General features: G+C 37.4%; 1 protein-coding gene across 8 annotated transcripts in view; it reads right to left on the reverse strand.

Moving 5' to 3' along the window:
• Positions 1-18,935, reverse strand: part of PTBP2 (polypyrimidine tract binding protein 2) — a gene marked incomplete at its 5' end in the record, with an annotated part of 114,216 nt that extends 95,281 nt beyond the window's left edge. For 5 of the 8 annotated variants that reach the window (XR_014026222.1, XR_014026223.1, XR_014026224.1 and 2 more), the window contains 3 exons: positions 2,293-2,368; positions 10,405-10,435; positions 18,754-18,935. Coding sequence is in view for 5 of the 8 variants with exons in the window: in XM_081326115.1 (XP_081182241.1) it covers positions 2,293-2,368; positions 10,405-10,435; positions 18,754-18,935 (289 nt within the window). The remainder of the gene's footprint in view (positions 1-2,292; positions 2,369-10,404; positions 10,436-18,753) is intronic. The other 3 variants (XM_081326119.1, XM_081326118.1, XM_081326117.1) reach the window with 1 other exon arrangement.
• Between the last annotated feature and the right edge of the window lie 280 nt (positions 18,936-19,215).

Here is a 19,215-nt window from a genome sequence, read left to right on the forward strand (position 1 = left end):
ACTATGTTTAGCGTTTGTGTCACGATATTACAGCCCACTGTTATTTCAATGCTATACAAACTTTAATGTAAAAATGTATGGATCCCGATTATTCTGGCAGCCACATTTTGAAAACACACGCTTCCTCTATTAGTTATTTTGTGTACATTCCTGAAATTCAAGGTACTGGTAATGGTGTTCAAAGCCCTCCATGGCATGGGGCCGGAGTACCTTAGGGAACATCTGCTGCCGGCATCAAGCTCCCTGCACCCTGTGCGTTCCCACAGAGAGGGCCTCCTCAGGGTGCCACCGATCAGAGAATGTCGATTGGTGGCCCCCAGGGGGAGATCCTTCTCTGTGGGCGCTCCGGAGCTGTGGAATCAGTTACCGGTAGAGCTCCGGATGGCGCCCGATCTTCGCTCCTTTCGTCGCGATCTCAAGACGTTTTTGTTTGTACAAGCCGGCCTAGCCTGATGGGGATTGGTGGGGTTTTTTATTTTTGTATTCTTAATTTGATCTTTGGGGTTTTATAATTGTATATTAATTGTTTTAACTTGGGCAATCATTTAATCTCTTTTAATGTTTGTATTTTGTATTTTATTTTTGCCCTGTGAACCGCCCTGAGTCCTCAGGGAGAAGGGCGGTATAGAAATATTATTAAATTAAATTAAATTAAATATCTCAAAATCTGAAATATGTCAGTTACCAATGGATAGTTTTTAATCCTTAAATAAGAGCATTGGTGCTTCCTATTAATAAACAACTTTAATGCCATCTAACACTAGCATATTAGAGAGGCAGTTTTGTGTAGTGCTTGAGGCACAAAGCGAGAAACCATGAGTTCTCATTCTGCCTTAGCCATGAAGCCAACTGGGTGACCTCAGCCCAGTCACACTCTCTCAGTCTTAGGAAGCAGGCAGTGGCAAACTACTTTTGAAATCTTGACAAGAAAATTACAGGCACTTGTCCAGGCAGTCGCCAGGAGTCATCCCTGACTTGAAAGCATTAAAAAAAAAGCACACAATCCCAACATATACAACCAGACTGAAACAGGTATCCCTATGCAGGTCATTGACCAATCCAAGATTACCTACTTATTATAAGTATGCCATCCCAGAATACCTTCTCTCCTAATTTTATTATATTCTAGTTTCAGTTCATTTGTACATTAGTACCACTCTCAGCAAAAAGTCCCAGAATAACTTAAGAACTAAAATAAATTCTAATACTAGCTATCAAATTTAGGATAAATAGTAGCATCAAAGAAAATGAAAACATACCTTGATGTATAATTAAGGAAATTAATTACAAAATTAATTAAGGAGAACACTAAGATTTCAATACATTAATTCTATAGTTGCTAGATGCTCAAGCAAGAGATTATCTGAATAATTGAAAAGGCTGGGCACTTGCCCTTTTAACATTATTTGCAAAACTTTCATAATTATTCAAGGGCATAGCATAAAGCATAACATTTTTTATCGCACATTTAGTATATTCTTATATGTGGCAGACAGAGTAGAATAGAAATACCACAGTAAAAAGGACAGAAGACTAAACAGGTGGAGGGGGTGAAGGAAAATAGGTAAATTTCAGTATTAATTTTCTGTAATACAGGCAGTTCTTGATTTACAACTGCAATTGAGCCCAAAATTTATGTTGTTAAGTGAGACAATTGTTAAGTGAATGTTATCCCATTTTATGACCTTTCTTGCCACAGTTGTTAAGTGAATCACTGCAGTTGTTAAATTAATGGCAGGGTTGTTAAATGAATTTGGCTTCCCATTGACTCTGCATGTCAGGAGGTTTTAAATGGTGATCACATGACATTGGGACACTGCAACTGTCATAAATATGACAGTTACCAAGCATCTAACTTTTGATCATGTGATGTTGCAACGGTCTTAAGTGGGAAAAACAGTCATAAGTCACTTTTTTCACTGCCTTTCTAATTTTGAATGGTCACTAAATAAACTGTTATAAATCAAGGACTACCTGTACATCATAGCTAAATAACAATTGTAGGTGAGGCTGTGGATTCAAGAAGATTGTTGCAGAAACTTCCATTTGTTATCCTGCCTTACAGAATGAAAGATTTTTCCAATTTATTTATTTATACACACAAACATCACACAAGTTTAGTTCAGGCACTTATTGCTGGCTTTGGTTTTTTTTTAAAAAAAAAAAGTTTAATGTATCATTATTCAAATTGCATCATGAACATTCTTTCTGCTATACATTTTAATCTATTCTGCAAGATGGACATATTTTGATATTCAAATAACAATGATCCTTTAAAAATGCATCACTTACCAGTAACTACTATGCTGCTCATATTAGAGTTCGGGCTATTGAGTACACTGCCTGAAAGAAGTTCGTCAGATCCTCTCTAAGAAAGAAAGAAACAATAAGCATTTTGCCATCTAAAAAATACAAAATTGGTATTAACAATGTCAAAATGGCATTAAGTGAAAATCTAGAGGCAGGAAACGTATTTAAAGGGTTATCATTTTTTTCACTAAGCTTTCAGGTGTCCTTTCAAAAGATATTATTTACATCTATTTTTTTATTCAGTTATGATAGTCTCTTCAGGTGAGACTAAAACAAAAGTTACTTGTCCAAAGCCCCATGAAAATAGCAGATAAAAGATTAAATTAGAAAAATCCAATTAGAAAAATGAGAAGCAACTAAATTATCAGGTGGTATTTCCAAAAGCAACGAGAGCCTTGAAGCTGTAGATATATAGTTTTTTTTTAAAAAAAGTTTGTAAACGCTTTTGAATTTTCAGTATTTTTCAATATTTCTGAATAAATATGTCCTAAAAGGTAATCTGTTCTTCACACTTGTCCTAAAATTAGATAGAGAACCAAATTAAACAAATGTGTCAAAAGCAAATGAGGGAAAAACATACTTATTCACTGATTTATTGAGGAAAATGATTCAAATGACTTTCTTCTGCTTTAATCATTCTTTGCTTGTATGACATGTGTTTTTGGTTGTTGTCTTGTTGAATGACCCAGTTTCTCTTGAGCTTCAGTTCAGACAGATGCCCTGAGACTTTCCTGCAGAATTTGCTGATGCAATTCAGAATTCATAGTTCTACCAATGAGGGCAAGCTGTCCAGGTCCAAAAGCAGCAGAGAAGGCCCCCAAGCATGATAATGCCACCATGTTTCACAGATGGGATAAGGTCCTTATGCTGGAATGCAGTGCTTGCCTTTCGCCAAACTGAAAAATTCAAGCCCAAGAATTCTATTTTGGTCTCATCTGTCCACAGAACATTCTTCCAATCGCTTTCGGGCTTATCCAAGTAAGTCTTTCATAAACTGTAGATGGGCAGCAATGCTCCATTTGGATACTGGTGGAGCCCAAACTCTTTTGGAGTTTTGTAGCCTTTTGTTAAGTTTTGTAAACTTTTCTAAACTGGTGAGCATTAATAACCGTTTTTTTGTAGTTCACAGATATCTCCTCTATTTGAGTCATGCCACACTTCCAAATACCTGTGTTGTGAACATCAGACTGAGGTGTGGTGGTGGAGTGGTTAGAATGCAGCATTGCAGACACAAACTGCCCACAGCCAGGAGCTTAATCCTAAGCGTTTTAAAATTGACCCAGCCTTCCATCCTTCCAAAGTTGGTAAAATAAGGACCCAGATAGTTGGGGGCAACATGCTGACATTGGTAAAATGCTCAGTAAGTACTGTAAATCACTATGGAACGGTATATAAGTCTAAACGCTGTTGCTGTTGATAGTGAACACCTACAATTCTGTTCAAGACAAGATCTCCCATACTCATACCCATTGATCGAAACTTATGACTCTTAATTTCTCCTTCAAAAGAAGTTTAAGTAATTCTAGAGTTTCACAGGTCTTTGCTTCACACAAATATGTAGTTTTGGATCATTTTCCTCAATAAGTAAATAAACAGGTATCATGTTTTTGATTCAATTTTTTAACTGGGTTCTCTTTATCTAGTTTTAGAGCTTGTATGGAAAACTGCTCACATTTTAGATCATACTTATGCAAAAATATTGAAGGGTTCACAAACTTTTAAGCACTACCGTATCTTCATCCTCCTTTGATTTTGGCATAGGAAAATGAGGGAAATTTTGAAAACCACCATTTTGCAGAGATTTTGAAAGAGTCCAGAACTGAGGACAGATTTAACCCATAGATCTGAGATTCCATATTTCTAATTTAAAACTGCAAAAAAACAAGAAAAGAGTCTATTAGTTAAAGAATTAGGAGCTGTGAGACAGGGATGCGGTGGCTCAGTAGGTTAGGACGCTGAGCTTGTCGATCAGAAGGTCGGCAGTTTAGTGGGTCAAATCCCGAGTGCTGCGTAACAGTGAGCGCCTGTTACTCATCCCAGCTTCTGCCAACCTAGCAGTTTGAAAGCACGTAAAAATGCAAGTAGAAAAATAGGGACCACTACGGTGGGAAGGTAACAGCGTTCTGTGCGCCTTTGGCATCTAGTCATGCCGGCCACATGACCACGGAGACGTCCTCGGACAACCGCTGGCTCTTCGGCTTTGAAACGGAGATGAGCACCGGCCCCTAGAGTTGGAAACGACTAGCACACATGTGTGGGGAAACCTTTACCTTTTACTATGAGCTGTGAATTCAAGTCCTGCCTTAGGCCATGAAAGCCAGCTGGATAACTATGGGCCAGTCACTGCTTCTCAGCCCAACCCACCTCACAGTGCTTTTTTTGTAGGGAAAATAGCAGGCAGAGAGTGTGTTGGACATGTTTGCTGCCTTGAGTTATTTGTAAAAATAATAAAGGCAGTACAGATAAATAAATAAGTCTCTAAAAGCAAACTAAGACCAAATGAAGGACTGGTTATACAAACTGATTAGGAAGTTAGAACAGCATCCCTTCCAGAAATGACTATGGCATTTTAGTGTTTTGGTCTTTGAGCTAAAGTAAAAAAGGAAGACCTCACATTGGGATATAAAATCATACATTGTACAAAAAATATAAATAGAGCTTTCTTTCTCTCTTCAAGAAGCAACCCACTAAAACAAAATATAGGAGGAAACAGATAAGAGACGTATTTCTTTACCAACTGCATCATTAAACTTCAAAAGTTGATGCCATAAAACGTGGTGATAACTATCAAGACACTGGGGGATTTTTATTATTAGTATTATTTAAATTTATATGCTGCCTGACTCTCAGTAATTCTGGAAGATTTATGAACTGTTTGCAACATTAAAAATAAAACATTGAAAACATCAAGAAAGGAAAAAGTATTATTAATAGTTAAATTAATACCTGTATAAATGCTTCATGAATCATAGCTAGCTGGAAAATCACATGGTTATCACTCTCTTGTTCATCATTGTGAACTTCCAAAAGCATCTGTTGGCCAATATGTAACCCAAAGTACTGAAACAAAAGGGCTCTTGCTTTACAGGTAGTCCTCAACTTATAACTATGGCCTTAGAAAAAGTGACTTACAACCCATCCTTCAATTGTGATCATCACACCAATCCCATCTGATTGCAATTTGGGCACTTGGCAACTGGCTAGTATCTGTGATGGTTGCAGCGTCTTATGTGACCATCATTTGTGACCTACTCAGCCAACATTTGACAAGCAAAGTCAACTGGGGAAGCCAGATTTGTGTGATTCACTTAACTGCAGTAAAAAGGATCCAGTCACATGAGGCTTGCTTGATCTTAGTGATCAAAATTCCAGTCCATTTGTGACCATAAATTGAGGACTACCTGTATAGCCTTACTTGATAATGCTGGGATTATGTAAGTATTCATTCCCTCTTAACTGCCATATTCTGCACTACTTGTATTTCCAGCTACTTTATTGCATTATTTTTAACATATTGAACACAGGCACAGCAACCTATTAGTTCCATTTGCACTTTGTGCAATAAAGACCTATCCAAAAGCATCCTTCCCCACAAGCTATGGCTATTTAATTTAACAGGAGACACCAGGTTGTTGAAAGAGATTCATACATTTTCCCCAACTTGATATGCCACTACTAGACAATAGCAAAATTGTTTTATCATGGCTGAATTATTTTTGTTAAATATATACACTCCTTTTAAGGGTAATTAATTATGTAAAGCATAGAATAAGAATTATAAGTAGTAATAGCCTGTCTTCAAACCTTGGTTTGTCAATGGAGGGACAAAGCAGGAAGCTAATTTCATATGTAATATTTACTTTTTCAATCTTTGCTAAATTCACAAGAAAACTGAAAAGTAATGATCCTTTCAGTTGAGCTCAACTTCTGTATGAACAATTGACTATTTGAAAAATTAACTTCATTATTGCATGGAAATAGTTCAATGTTGCTTTTTTCCAGGAAGTTTTTTGAAATCCCAATGAGGTCTTCAGCCCAATTCCCTCATGGTTTCCCATCTAAATCCAACTCTGCTTAAACTTCCATACCTGGACAGGATCAAAGATGTAACTGTTTCCATATGCAAGAGTCAACTTATCAGGCTCCACAGATGAGCATATTTCCTCATGTGAATGCAACAATTGGTTTGAAAGATAAAGTAATGATTTAATAAATCCTGAAAGTTTAATTAAAATTTACCCACAATTTAAGATGAGAATATTTGAAACCATCACTTACCTTCACAGAAAACTGACAGTTTTTGCTGGCCTCAATTCCACAAACATACTGAGTTACCATTATATTTTAAAATAGTTTCCATTTATGTAAAGAAGGTTATATTAACAGTTAACACTGCCTTTTAAAATGTGTTTAAGGACAGTGTAAAAACCTTTGTAGTATAACTTTCCAAGATTTTTGGAAACCGTTTAAATCATCTTCTTGCAATATATTTGAGTCATTGATTCTCTTTTAGCATATTTCTGCACTGTAGACTTTTTCCTTGTGACTCTTTCTAATGCCTCAAAAATGTTAAAATTAAGCAGATTATGTTTTCGAGTTCTCAACTAATTTGTATATAAAGTAAACTTGAGATCAATATGAAAGTTAAATACTGATTTTAAAAGGTGTTTGGCTTCACCTATAGTAATGATTACAAGTACACATAGAATCTCTGTATATTTATACAATACTTAACACTGCAGAATATGATGTAAAACATATAATCAACTACCGTTCATACAGCAATTCCTATGTTGATAAATAAGGAAAACTTGGCATGAACTTCTAAGAAAGAACTTTGATGATGGGAAAAGAGGGGCAAGAGATTGCTGGCAAAAATTCTAGGCCAAATGTGACAATAGCAAGCCTGCAACCAACACCAATTCAACCATTCCCTATAACCTGACTTTGTCACATCAGATATATAGTCAGCTCCAGGAGTTTGGCTTATTCCAAAAAGGGCCAAAAGAAGGATGAGAGATCATTTATTCTAGATCATGAGTCCCCAACCCCTGGTCCATGGGGTGGCACCGGTCCGCGGCATGCCAGAAACCAGGCTGCACAAACAAGCGAAGCCCCATCCGTGGGATGCAGGCAGACACAAAACCACATCCCCTCCGGTCTACAGAAAAACCTCTCTCCACAGAACCGGTCCCTGGTGCCCCAAAGGTTGGATGCTGCTGTTCTAGATGATTAGATCTACCATGCACTCATCAATCTTGGGGATGAGACCAGGGTATCAACAGAGTCAAAATAGCAAGTTTGATTGGGTGATTGAAACACTGTCTCTGTGCTTCAATACATCACATATATTGTACATAAAAAGGACTGAGACTTCCACCACTTTGTTGTATCCATTATTTTGACACTGATTCCTTTTTACAAACTCCCGTTTTGATCCTTAAAGAACTACTGCCACAATTCTCTGAAAACATCATAGATTACTGTAGAATATTTTACACATTTTTCTAAGCCATTTAGGGCATAGAAAACTCTTCCAATGGTTCTGTTTAATCATAAAGATGATTAAACTAAACAATTTTCCTCGAAGAAAGGTACTACAGCCACCCAAAACAGATACATGGGCCCAAAAACCTTGTTCTGCCCAATTTTACTTTGATTGCTCATTTAACAGCCTAGAATTATTCAACTGCCTTCCTTGTTAGCTTCAAAAGAGCCAAAATGTTTTGCTTTCTTCTAGTATTATTAGTTCCCATACATATTAAATGATTTACAGTTAACAGTTGCTGTTAATTACATACAGTAATTATTATTTTGTTTAAGGAGTAAAGTGGCTATCTTTCATTACAACTCTTGTGATTAACAGTGATGTTGTTGACAAAATAAACTATTCACAACTGTCTGAACATGGCAAAATGGATAATTCTTTCCATTTGGAGTATTTAAAAGTATCCAATAAGCTCTACAGCATTATTTACATATATAGATTTATGGGGTATTAGGTGCTGAGTTTGGTTGTTTTACTGTAGAAGTTTCATTACCAAACTAGGCAACTCTAGTGTACTGATGATATTCCCCACAGCTACAAATATTCTCTTATACATAGATTTCCCAATGAATTTTTCTATTTCCAGTACAAGAATTCTGAATATGGTAGAATAATCCCCCAGAAATTCAAAATTTTCATTTCAAAAATCTAGCACCACATCTAAAACTTTAGTCTGCAACCAATATTAGCATAATGTGATGCTTTCTTTTCCCCCCAGTAACTCACAATGTAATATGATTTACTTTTATAGGTAAATCACACCAATATGATTTGTTTCAGAAAACAATTAAGTTTTCTGGCTCAGAATTTTGTGCAAATCAAACTTTTATTTAAATTAGGGTTATGTTATATGTAGACCAGAATTACAATTTCTCTAAGATAACAACCATTTCTCAGCAAAGTAAGCCTAAACGGGAGGTCAGAAATGGATATACATATAAGGTAACTGAAAAGGAAAGCAATGTGTGCAGGCCACTTTTTTCACACATTATAGTAGCCCTAAATTTCACTTACTGCAGCCTAAGCTAATTTTAGAGACACATTGTTTAAGGACGGTATTTTTTTAAAAAAATAATATCAAAATTGGCCCAATTTTTTTTAAAAAATCTCTTTTTATGACCTTGTAACCCCTTAATTTGAGGTAAGATTACAGAAGTTACCATCTGCACTCTAATTATACTTTATTCATCAAGAATGCCCCTACTTACACATGTATGTGCATATATCTTATAAAGTCAAAATGTGGCTTACTTATTTGTGATTTTGTGTGCTATATGAACCCAATCCAAAAATTTATGTCTCATTACAAGGTATTTCAACAATTACTAATTCTTTCCTTTGGTATGCTGTTACGTTATACTCCATTTATTTAGATAGAAAAAAAATCCTAATATTAATATAGCAATAGTACTTAGACTTACATACCACTTCATAGTGCTTTACAGCCCTCTCTAAGCGGTTTACAATGTTAGTATACTGCCCCCAACAATCTGCGTCCTCATTTTACTGACTTTGGAAAGATGGAAAATTGAGTCAACCTTGAGTGGCTCAGAATTGAACTCCTGGAGTGAGCAGTAAGTTAGCCTGCAGTACTACCGTGCATTCTAACCACTGCACCACCACTATAATGTTATAGTATTATTAACAAAAATCTTTACAATTTAGTTCTACTGTATTTCAAACCCTAATTTCAGGAACAAGCCTCTTCAAAAATGGGGAATATTTATGCTTGTAATACAGTTTCTGGGATCTGATCCTAACCTACTCATAGTGAAATTTTGAAAGAAAAATCTACCAACAGTTTGCAGAGGATACAGAATCCAAAGTTAAATTAACCAATCAAGACAAAGGAAAAGGGAAAAAAACCAAAGTTTAGTTCATAAAAATAGTATGCCAAGCTGTTTAGTGAATAAAATGTTTTGGGCATGTGGCCACACATTCTCATACATAAATCGTAATTTACAAAGCATATTGATTAGATTTACACTCCACATCAAAACGAACAAAGCTAAATCATGGTTTAATGCAATGTGTAAACCAATAGATGTCTAAACTGTAAGTATTAAAGGCAGAGGGCAAGAAAAATTGTGCTGGCAAAGAAGTATACATATTTACAGCGCAATTCCATTACTTGAGGTATAAAATTTGCAAAGGTTATATCTAGAAAAGACCTTTAAGAATAATAAAAACAGAAGGCCTTGAGAATGCAGCTAAAATAGCTTGAAATGAAATAAGATTCTTTTTTCCCCCAGTACTATTGTAAAAACCCTAAATTAGAAGTGTGAAAATCCCCTATCAATTATCTCCTTCTCTGCAAGCTATTCAATAATATTTTAATTCATTCTATAGCTGGTTGCAATTATATTTAGATACTGGTAATTATGGTAAATAATTTGGGGGTTTTCTACTAACTTCTAGGTTGCTTGAAGATTCTAGATAAAAGAATGACAAGCAGTCACCAAGATAATACTAAACAAATTTAGAAATAAATATTTTTAGACCAATGTTTTCATTATTCAACATTATAATTTAAATTGATTACATACCTTCACACCAACTGCAACATCAGTAACAATGCTGGAAAAAAAATAATCAGATTTTAGAAGAGGAAATGTTTTTTTTCCCAAAGCAAACATTTTTCATAAAATCAAATATTCAATTTGCTGTTTAACTTCCTGTTTACTTAAAAACTAGGAAAAATTGAGAATAGAAATACATTAGCATTTTCACATTGCTATACAGTATTTATATTATCATATGACATATTTATTAAATTTATATGCCAGCCATGTTGCTATTCAAAGTGGCACTATCATATTAAAGGTAAATGATTGTGTTGAATAAGAAATAAATTTCTACTTCCCTGCTTTTTTCCCAGAATTTTCTACAGAGTTGCTCCAAATCTATTATGGTGCCCCCCTCCCCCATTGCAGATTAGACATATGGGTGGGGTTTTTTATCATTCTTATTGGGGTTTTTACTATGTATCAATTGTATTTTAATCGGGCATGCATTTAATTATCTTTTAATTTTTGTAAATTTCTGTGTTTTATTCTTGCCCTGTACACCGCCCTGAGTCCTTCGGGAGAAGGGCGGTATAGAAATGATAATAAATTAAATTAAATTAAATATGGTTAGCTACATAGAGAAGGAGTCTGCTTACAATGGAAATTGCTATGACAAAACTTGAGGGGCTGTCTTTTCCCAAGAAAATCTGTCAGTCCCACATGCTCACATGGGGAGGGCATGCTCTAGGTTCCTTCTTTTAAATATGAGTAAGTATCCACAGCACGGGTGTCAAACTCGCCGTGTCACGTGATATGTCGCGACATATTGTGACTTTTTTTTCCCACTGCCAGAGCTGTGGTGGGCACAGCCTCCGCATGATGCAACTGGCCCGCGGGCCGGCAGTTTGACACCCCTGATCTACAGCCTTTTCTGTAACTGCTCCTCTTCTCTAGAACAATCTTCCAGTTGATATATGACTGCTTGCATTTAAGATCTGGCTTTTCTTCCAGGCATTAGGGACTAGTTGAATTGATCCCTCTTTGGTTGTTGTGATGGTGAGTCACCATTTTTTCCCTGCATTTTATATTTATGTATTTTAATGTTATGTCGGTTTGTGGGGGTTTTGTTGTTGTATGCTGCTGTCAGCCCTAAGAAGTGGTCCAGCTAAGAAATCAAAACGATGAGTTTTGGTATTACTTTTATTCTCAGGTTACAATAACAGAATATTGCAAGTCTGAAAGCATTTTCCCAATCCTTTGCCTTTATTTTTCCAGAGGAATATGGAGGAAGTTCCCTTCTGAGATATTTTCTCCATCCCATCACTGTTTTATACCGATTTCACTGATCAAACCATTATCTAGGCTGTGGCTCTTCCTTCTCATTCCCAATGTTCTTCCCCACAGTCCAATACATCTGCCCAGAATCATATTGTTTGAGTTGGGTGTCCTTATAACCCTAGTTAATTAAAGTGCAATCTAGTTCTAATTAGTTTTACACTTATTGTATTAAAATTCTAGCTTAAAGTGTTTTGTTTCATGGCACAGTAAATAGCATCAGAATAGCCTACATGCCACAAACACATATAAACTAGAATTATGACAAGCAAAGAAGTTGACATTAATATATTTTAAACACTGTAATTATACTGTAAAACCTAACATCTTGGGTTCCCTTAAATTCAGTTTATATGAAATTAAATACAATCAACCAGCTCCTTTAAAAAATTGGAGTGGGGGGTAGAGATTTGAGAACACTATTATTTATATAATACATTTCCAGTCAAAAATTAAACTGAGGTTCATCAAATGGCATATATTTAAGGGAGATATATATGATCCCAAGACTGGGTTTTGATAACTTCCTTACAGTATAGCTATCACAGAATCAGTTTTTGTATCTCATTTTATGAAAATCACCACAATCATGCTTGGATGCCTCTCAAAACCCCATAGTGATTATAAAATTACACTAAATTATCTTAGAAAACACATTTGAGTAATGAAGTCATTGTTATCAAACTGATTATCAGCAGCATGTCAAGCAATAATCATAATACCAAGTTATAAAGGCAACCTGCTAAATTTATTTACCAGCATGTACTAGAGATCTAACAAACTAAGACCATGATCAAGGAAATTAAGTTAACTTTTATTATTTATTTATATAAATTTATTGGCTGCCCAACTCCAGTATATTTCAGGCAGTGTACAAAACTAGGAAAAAACAGCTAAAATATAAAATCAGACACACAGTCCAGAATAAAAAATGTGATGAACAATAACAACAAAACAAAAAATATCATAAGCATCAAACTGTCCAGAATCCTAGTAATGTGCAGTCATCAATTTTTTTTGGGGGGGGGAGAGATGCTGTTCCTAAGGGTGGAAGCCACAACAGAAAAGAACCACTTCCTAGGTCCCACAAGATGACAATGTTTAATGGGGAGGACTTGGAGTTACTAGAATGTACTCTGCAGACAGAAACAATTGGAGAGAAGCAATCTCCCAGATATTCAGAGCCTATAAAACTTTATAGGTAATAACCACATACATCATTATCAAGAATGGACTGAATAAAAATTACAAAACTAGAGCATACCACTTTAGCTAATTATTATCACTGTATTGATCACACAGTCACATATTTAGAGTGAATTTGGTATTTTTTATGAATCTATCAAATCCTTTCAAGGGCCTGGGGTAGGCAGATGTCATCTGATGGTGTGAAGGTTATCACCACAGCATGTAAGCTGACCCAAGTAATGCTGTTTTTTTGCAATTGGTAATGGTGTTCACATGGTGCTACAGATGTTTGGGGATTGCCTATCACTATTGTTACTATCTTTGCTTTCTTTTATAATGCATTATTTTGAAAAATTTGAAATCAAAGCTGAATGGTGGGATTATTAGCAATTAAACTTGGGCAGTCCCTGTTATTCTATATACAAGAATAACTGACAGGACTCAGATAGAACTTGATAACTTGGATTGGAAGCCAAGAAAAAATGACAATGCACAAAACCTGCGCCCCAAAGGTGACATTGATCCATTGTATTTGCCAAGAGTTGAGGAGTATAGAATTCCTACAAGTGAAGCAAACTGTAGGAAGAAAAGTATGGCCTGAGCCAGGAAGCCTTGCTGAAGGAAGTCAGTCAAGGAAAGCTCTTGAAAACAACAAAGGTGAAAGGTGAAGACTGAATATAGAAAAGAAACAATTGAAAACCGATTTGTTAATTGGAAGAGCAAGCCAATGGTCAATACTTGAAGAAAATACATTAAAAACCCTATATGGCCTTGCTTAAAATCAAGACTGTTAAAGAAAGAAACTGAAGGCTTTATTTTAGTGGCTCAAGAACAAACTTTGTCAACTAACTGCGTCATGGCAAAAATACAACATGCAACAAACGGCAAATGTCACCTTTGTAGGAAAAGGATGAAACAATTAACTTTTTGATCAGTGGCTGCAGCAGGAGCAAAATTTAACAAATTACAAGCAGTATCATCACTGAGTTGCCAGAGGTTTGAATTTAAATGTAGTAAAAACTATCGGGACCATCAAAATTGAGAAGGTTTTGAAAAATGAGCAGGTTATTATGGGACTTAAAGATCCAATAGAGAGGAATCTTGTTCATAGTAACCATTAAGACCAGAGGTGATTCTAAGAATAAATGGCAGTAGAAATTCTGATCATGGAAAACCAAAAAAAGAGAAAAAACAATCCAGTTTTGGAAAGATCTATGGGAAACTTCAATAGACTATAATAAAAACTTTGGATAGATAAAAGAATCTGAAGATGAATTTAATAAAATCAAATGAAAGAACTAATAATTACAGCAGAAATGATTAAAAATTAAGAACTGGACATCTCTTGGAAATTATCAGTTGTGTGGCTTTTGGCTCAAATATCTGACTAGCTTACATCCAATTATAGCTAAACATCTTAATGAAATATTGCACAAAGAAGACATCAGTGATTGGTTATTCTGGAAAAACTTACCTGATTCAAAAATACCAAGTGAAAAGGTCAACACTAGTAAACTATAGGACAATAACATGCTTGCCTACAATGTTTAATCACCGGCCTAGTAACAGACAATATCCAAGACTGATTAGAAGAAAATAACATCCTTCCAGTAAAACAAAAAACAATAAAAGGAAAAGCAGAGGCACAAAAGATCAACTTCTGATTGGTAAAATGGTTCTGAAGAATTACAAAAAGGTGAAAAACTAATTTACACATGGTCTGGATTGATTATAAAAAAGTGATTCATTTAAATTTCTCCTTTAAATTTCTGGGAGTCTACCTCTGCGAAGATCTGACCTGGAAAGTTAATACAACCCAGGTGGCCAGAAAGGCCCAACAGAGGCTTCACTTTCTCAGGGTCTTGCGGAAGAACAGGGTAGAACAACGGCTAATGACCCTCTTTTACCAGTCTACTATAGAGAGCGTCCTCTCGTACTGTATTGTGGTTTGGTATGCTGGTCTGACAGCCACGGATAGGAAAGCATTACAGAGGGTGGTGAACACAGCACAAGATATTGTGGGCTGTCCCCTGACACCACTGGATGACATCGCCAGGGCTCACTGCCTTGGAAGAGTGAGGAAAATTCTCAGGGATGACTCACACCATGGACGGTATCTCTTTACTCTCCTACCATCGGGTAGGAGATATAGGAGTATAGCCAGCCGTACCAACAGGCTGAAAAACAGCTTTTATCCATGGGCTGTTAGGCTTTTGAACGGGATATAATTTTATAAACTTTATGCATGATTGACTTGCGAGGCCGGTGTGTTGTGCAATTAGCTCACATGGTGTAATAAGATGGTTTGTGTCACTGTAAGTTGGGGGTGATGGCATGAAGAGAGCCTCAGCCAATCTCAATGTATACATGGTTGTACTTTGACAATAAAGGTTCATTCATTACCACCTAGATGGATTATCAAATATTTGCAAACAACTCTTGTCAATAAAATCATTAGAATGCTTATAGAAAAAATAATGAAACAGTGGAATATAGAATTGGTGGTTAGAAAACAAATATGTGGGCTTGTCAATATTAGGAAAGACATCTTCCAGGGTGATTTAGTAATATCCTTATTATTTGTCATTGCTACAATCTTTGAAGAAAATAAATCTTGACTACCATACTACAAAAATACTAATAAAACCTCCTATTTGCTTTATATGGATGATCTGAAACTTTATGGAAAATTGGAAATCAAAATCCAATCACTGACAAATACAGGTAGTCCTCAACTTACAACCATTTGTTTAGTGACCATATGAAGTTACAATGGCACTGAAAAAAGTGACTTATGAGCATTTTTCACATGAACATTGCAGCATCCCTGTGGTCATGTTATATCAAAATTTCAACACTTGGCAACTGGTTCATATTTACTTATTTTTAAATAAATGACTCATAAATAAATAACTGGCTCATATTTTTAACGGTTGCAATGTTTTAGCATCATGTGATCACTGTTTGCAATCTTCTGACAAGCAAAGTCAAAGGGGAAACCAGATTCACTTAACAACTATGTTACTATCTTAACAACTGCAGTGATTCACTTAACAATTGTGGCAAGAAGGGTTGTAAAATGGGTCAAAATTCACTTAATAACTGTCTTGCTTAGCAATAGAAATGTTGGGCTCAATTGTGGTCATAAGTCAAGGACTTCCTGTGAGGTAAGAATATTTAGCACAAAACGTAGTAATGAGATTTGGCCTAGGGAAATGTGCTACAGTAGCAATAAATTGAGATACAAACACAAACAGTAATGGGACTGAAATACTGAATGGCCAAGCCATCAGGAGCCATTACAATGAAGCCTACAAGTATCTGAGCATTTTACAGTTGAATAACATTAAGCATGGACAAGTTAACAATGTGATAAGTAAAGAATACATCCAAAGAGTGAGAAAAGTGCTAAAGAGAAAATTGAACAGTGAAAACACCATCAAAATCATCAATAATGGCCCATATTTATGATGCAATACACTGCTTGATTAACTGACACAAGCTGAACAAGTTTAGACTGAAAAGCAAGAAAGCTAATGACTATTCACTATGTGTTACATACTGGAAGTAATATTGATAGATTATATGTGCCATGCAGAAATGGAAGCAGAGGTTTACTTCAAGTGAAACTATAAAAGATAGCAAAGAGCAAGCATTGAAGCAAGTTAAAAATTGGAACTTTTTAAATGTAAGGGGGGGGGAAACATGAAATGTACAATTATTTCAAAAAGAATAGAATGCTGGCAAGGAAAAGCATTGCTGTACATGGTCAATTTTGACAAAAGATTAAGGGGAAAATGGAGAAAGATAAAAACTGGAAATGACTTGGACTAGCACATTAAGTAAGAAAGTGAAGGCTTGATTTTGGCTGCTCAAAAGCAAGCTATTCAAACTAATGGAATAAGACCAAACTGAAAAATCATCAAATGATTTAAAGGGCAGACTGGGCAAGGAAGCAGAAGAAACAGTAGATCATACACTCAGCTCATGCAAGATCACACCAACTGATTTTAAACAACATAACACAGGCACCAAAATGGACTGATGTTCCAAACGGGAACATCTGTAAAAAAAAAATTATAATGTGCCAGCAATGAAAAATTGGTAGAAGCTTATAGTTGAAAAGTTGAAATTAGCACTGTGTCATTTCCAATTATACAAAGGATAAAAAAGTCTTGGCTCATAAATCTGTCAATTTACGAAAGGCAACGCTGTTTGGATCCTATGCCAATAAATTAGGACATACTAGATTTTTGGGAAGGACTTGACATGTATGAAGGCCAACACCAGCTAAAGAACTTGCAGGTGTGATTTCACATCATTGTGTGTAATAATAATAATAATAATAATAATAATAATAATAATAATAATAATAATAATAATAATAATAATAATAATAATAATAATAATAATAGTAATAATGATGATGATGATGATGATACCTAATTATTTCCCCCTTGACCAACCGATTTCAAATAACTGTCAGCTCTCAACCTTGAACTTCGCTAAGGCCCACATTCGAATACTCCCGTTTAAAGTGGTATATAGCTTTATCCCCACCCCTACCCCCAAAGCAAATTGAAATATTGTAGAATTATAAGGGTGATAAAAATTTCACCTTTCTTGATGTTGACCCCTTATTTAACAGGGGTGTCAAACTCAATTTCATTGAGCATTGCGGTTGCCCTCAGGGGGCCGGGTGGGTATGGCCAGGGTGGGCGTGGCCTACTGGGTGGGCGTGGCTAGAGTGCATATGGCCTACTGGGTGGGCGTGGCCAGCTCTACATGTTCGCATCAAGGGTGCCTATGGGGGCCTGGGCAGGAGTGGGACAGATCTGAGGGTCTCTGGCAGAAGGAGGGTTTCTGGGCCAGGGCCAAGGCAGTGGAGACCGCTCCCTCACTGTTTCCAGGATGGCTTCACGGGCCACATGAAACCACTTCGTGGGCCGGATGCGGCCCCCGGGGCCTTGTGTTTGACATGTCTGCCTTATTACATAGTTGGTCTGCTTGGCCTCCAAGAAAAAAAAAAGAGGGCCTCGTCTGAGCAACGCTACAGACTTACCCACCCCAATCTCCATCCCGCCAATGAGAGCCCTTGTGTGTTGTTTCCATACGGCAGACACCCACAGCCGTTTCCTCCCCTTCGGCTTTTGACAGAACGGTCTTCCAGGCATACAAAGACATCTTTCTGTCTTGGAAGGGAGAAGGCCGCGGGGGAACAAAAGAGGAAGGCGTCTGCCTCCTGCTGCTCTCTGCTCCCTTGTGTCTGGTGGTGGTTTTTTTTTTTTTTTTTTTGGGGGGGGGGGAAGGCAGGCTACAAAGGGGGCCGGGGGACTTGTGAGGCGAGCTTTCTCCAAGCCGAATACCAGAAGGCCGCTCTGGAAAGAGTCAGAAAGTGTGTCAATCCACTCATTCGGCATTTAAGGCCTTGTTCGGGTTGCCCTCCTACTTTGGATCCCCCGGCATCTCAGAGACCAGCTCATAGGAGGACGCCTCATGTCAGCGCCTCAGCGCGGCTGCCGGGCCCAAGTCCCCGAGAGGCAGCAAAGCAGGCTTGGAGGCCGTAGGGGGAGGGGGGAGGGGAGAGCCGTCTTCCCGTCCACCTTCCCGGCCTCTTCTCTTCCCCCCTCTCCTCCCCCCACCCTTTTCCTCTCATCCCGAAACCTCCTGGCTCGCACACCCCGAACCAGCCGGCGAGGATGGAAGGGGCTGAGGAAGAGCCAGACAAGGGATGCGCTGCCAGTCCCCGTCAGATGCGATGCAAAGAGAAGGCGGGAGAAGTGGCGGCAACCGACGGCGGCGGCGGCAACTCCCTCCTCCCTTTCTTATTCCCGGCGGCCGTCCCTCATTCACTCCCTCACTCACCCGTCCATCGCCGAACAGGACAAAGCGCTGGCGACCAGGGCAGGGAGCCGCGCAGCTAGCGAGTAAAAAGAGGGAGCGAGAAAATGGCGGCCGGGCCCCAACGGAAAACACCGAAGGTTGCCGAGCTCTATTAGGTTCTGCTCCCCATCAAATCGGCGAGCTCTTTTGTTCTCAATGGGCATGCGCGAGGTGGCTCGGGCATGCTCAGTCCACAAGACTGAGGGGATTTTTTTGCCCTCAACAAGATTAGGAAGGTGTAAAGACAGGGGAAATGGGATGTGCATACACCGGGGAAGGGGGAGGGCAAGACAGTCCCGGGTTCTCCGTTTCGGTCATGAGATTATTGAGGCAGAGGTATTATTTATTCAGGGTCTCCTTCCGAGTTACATTTATTTACATAGGAAGATGCCTTTCAGAGTAGCTCATTTTGATCTGAGAAACCTTTCATATCTACACTGGGCC

This window comes from Vipera berus (genome assembly GCF_964194415.1).
Source record: "Vipera berus genome assembly, chromosome: 3".
Taxonomy (NCBI): domain Eukaryota; kingdom Metazoa; phylum Chordata; class Lepidosauria; order Squamata; family Viperidae; genus Vipera; species Vipera berus.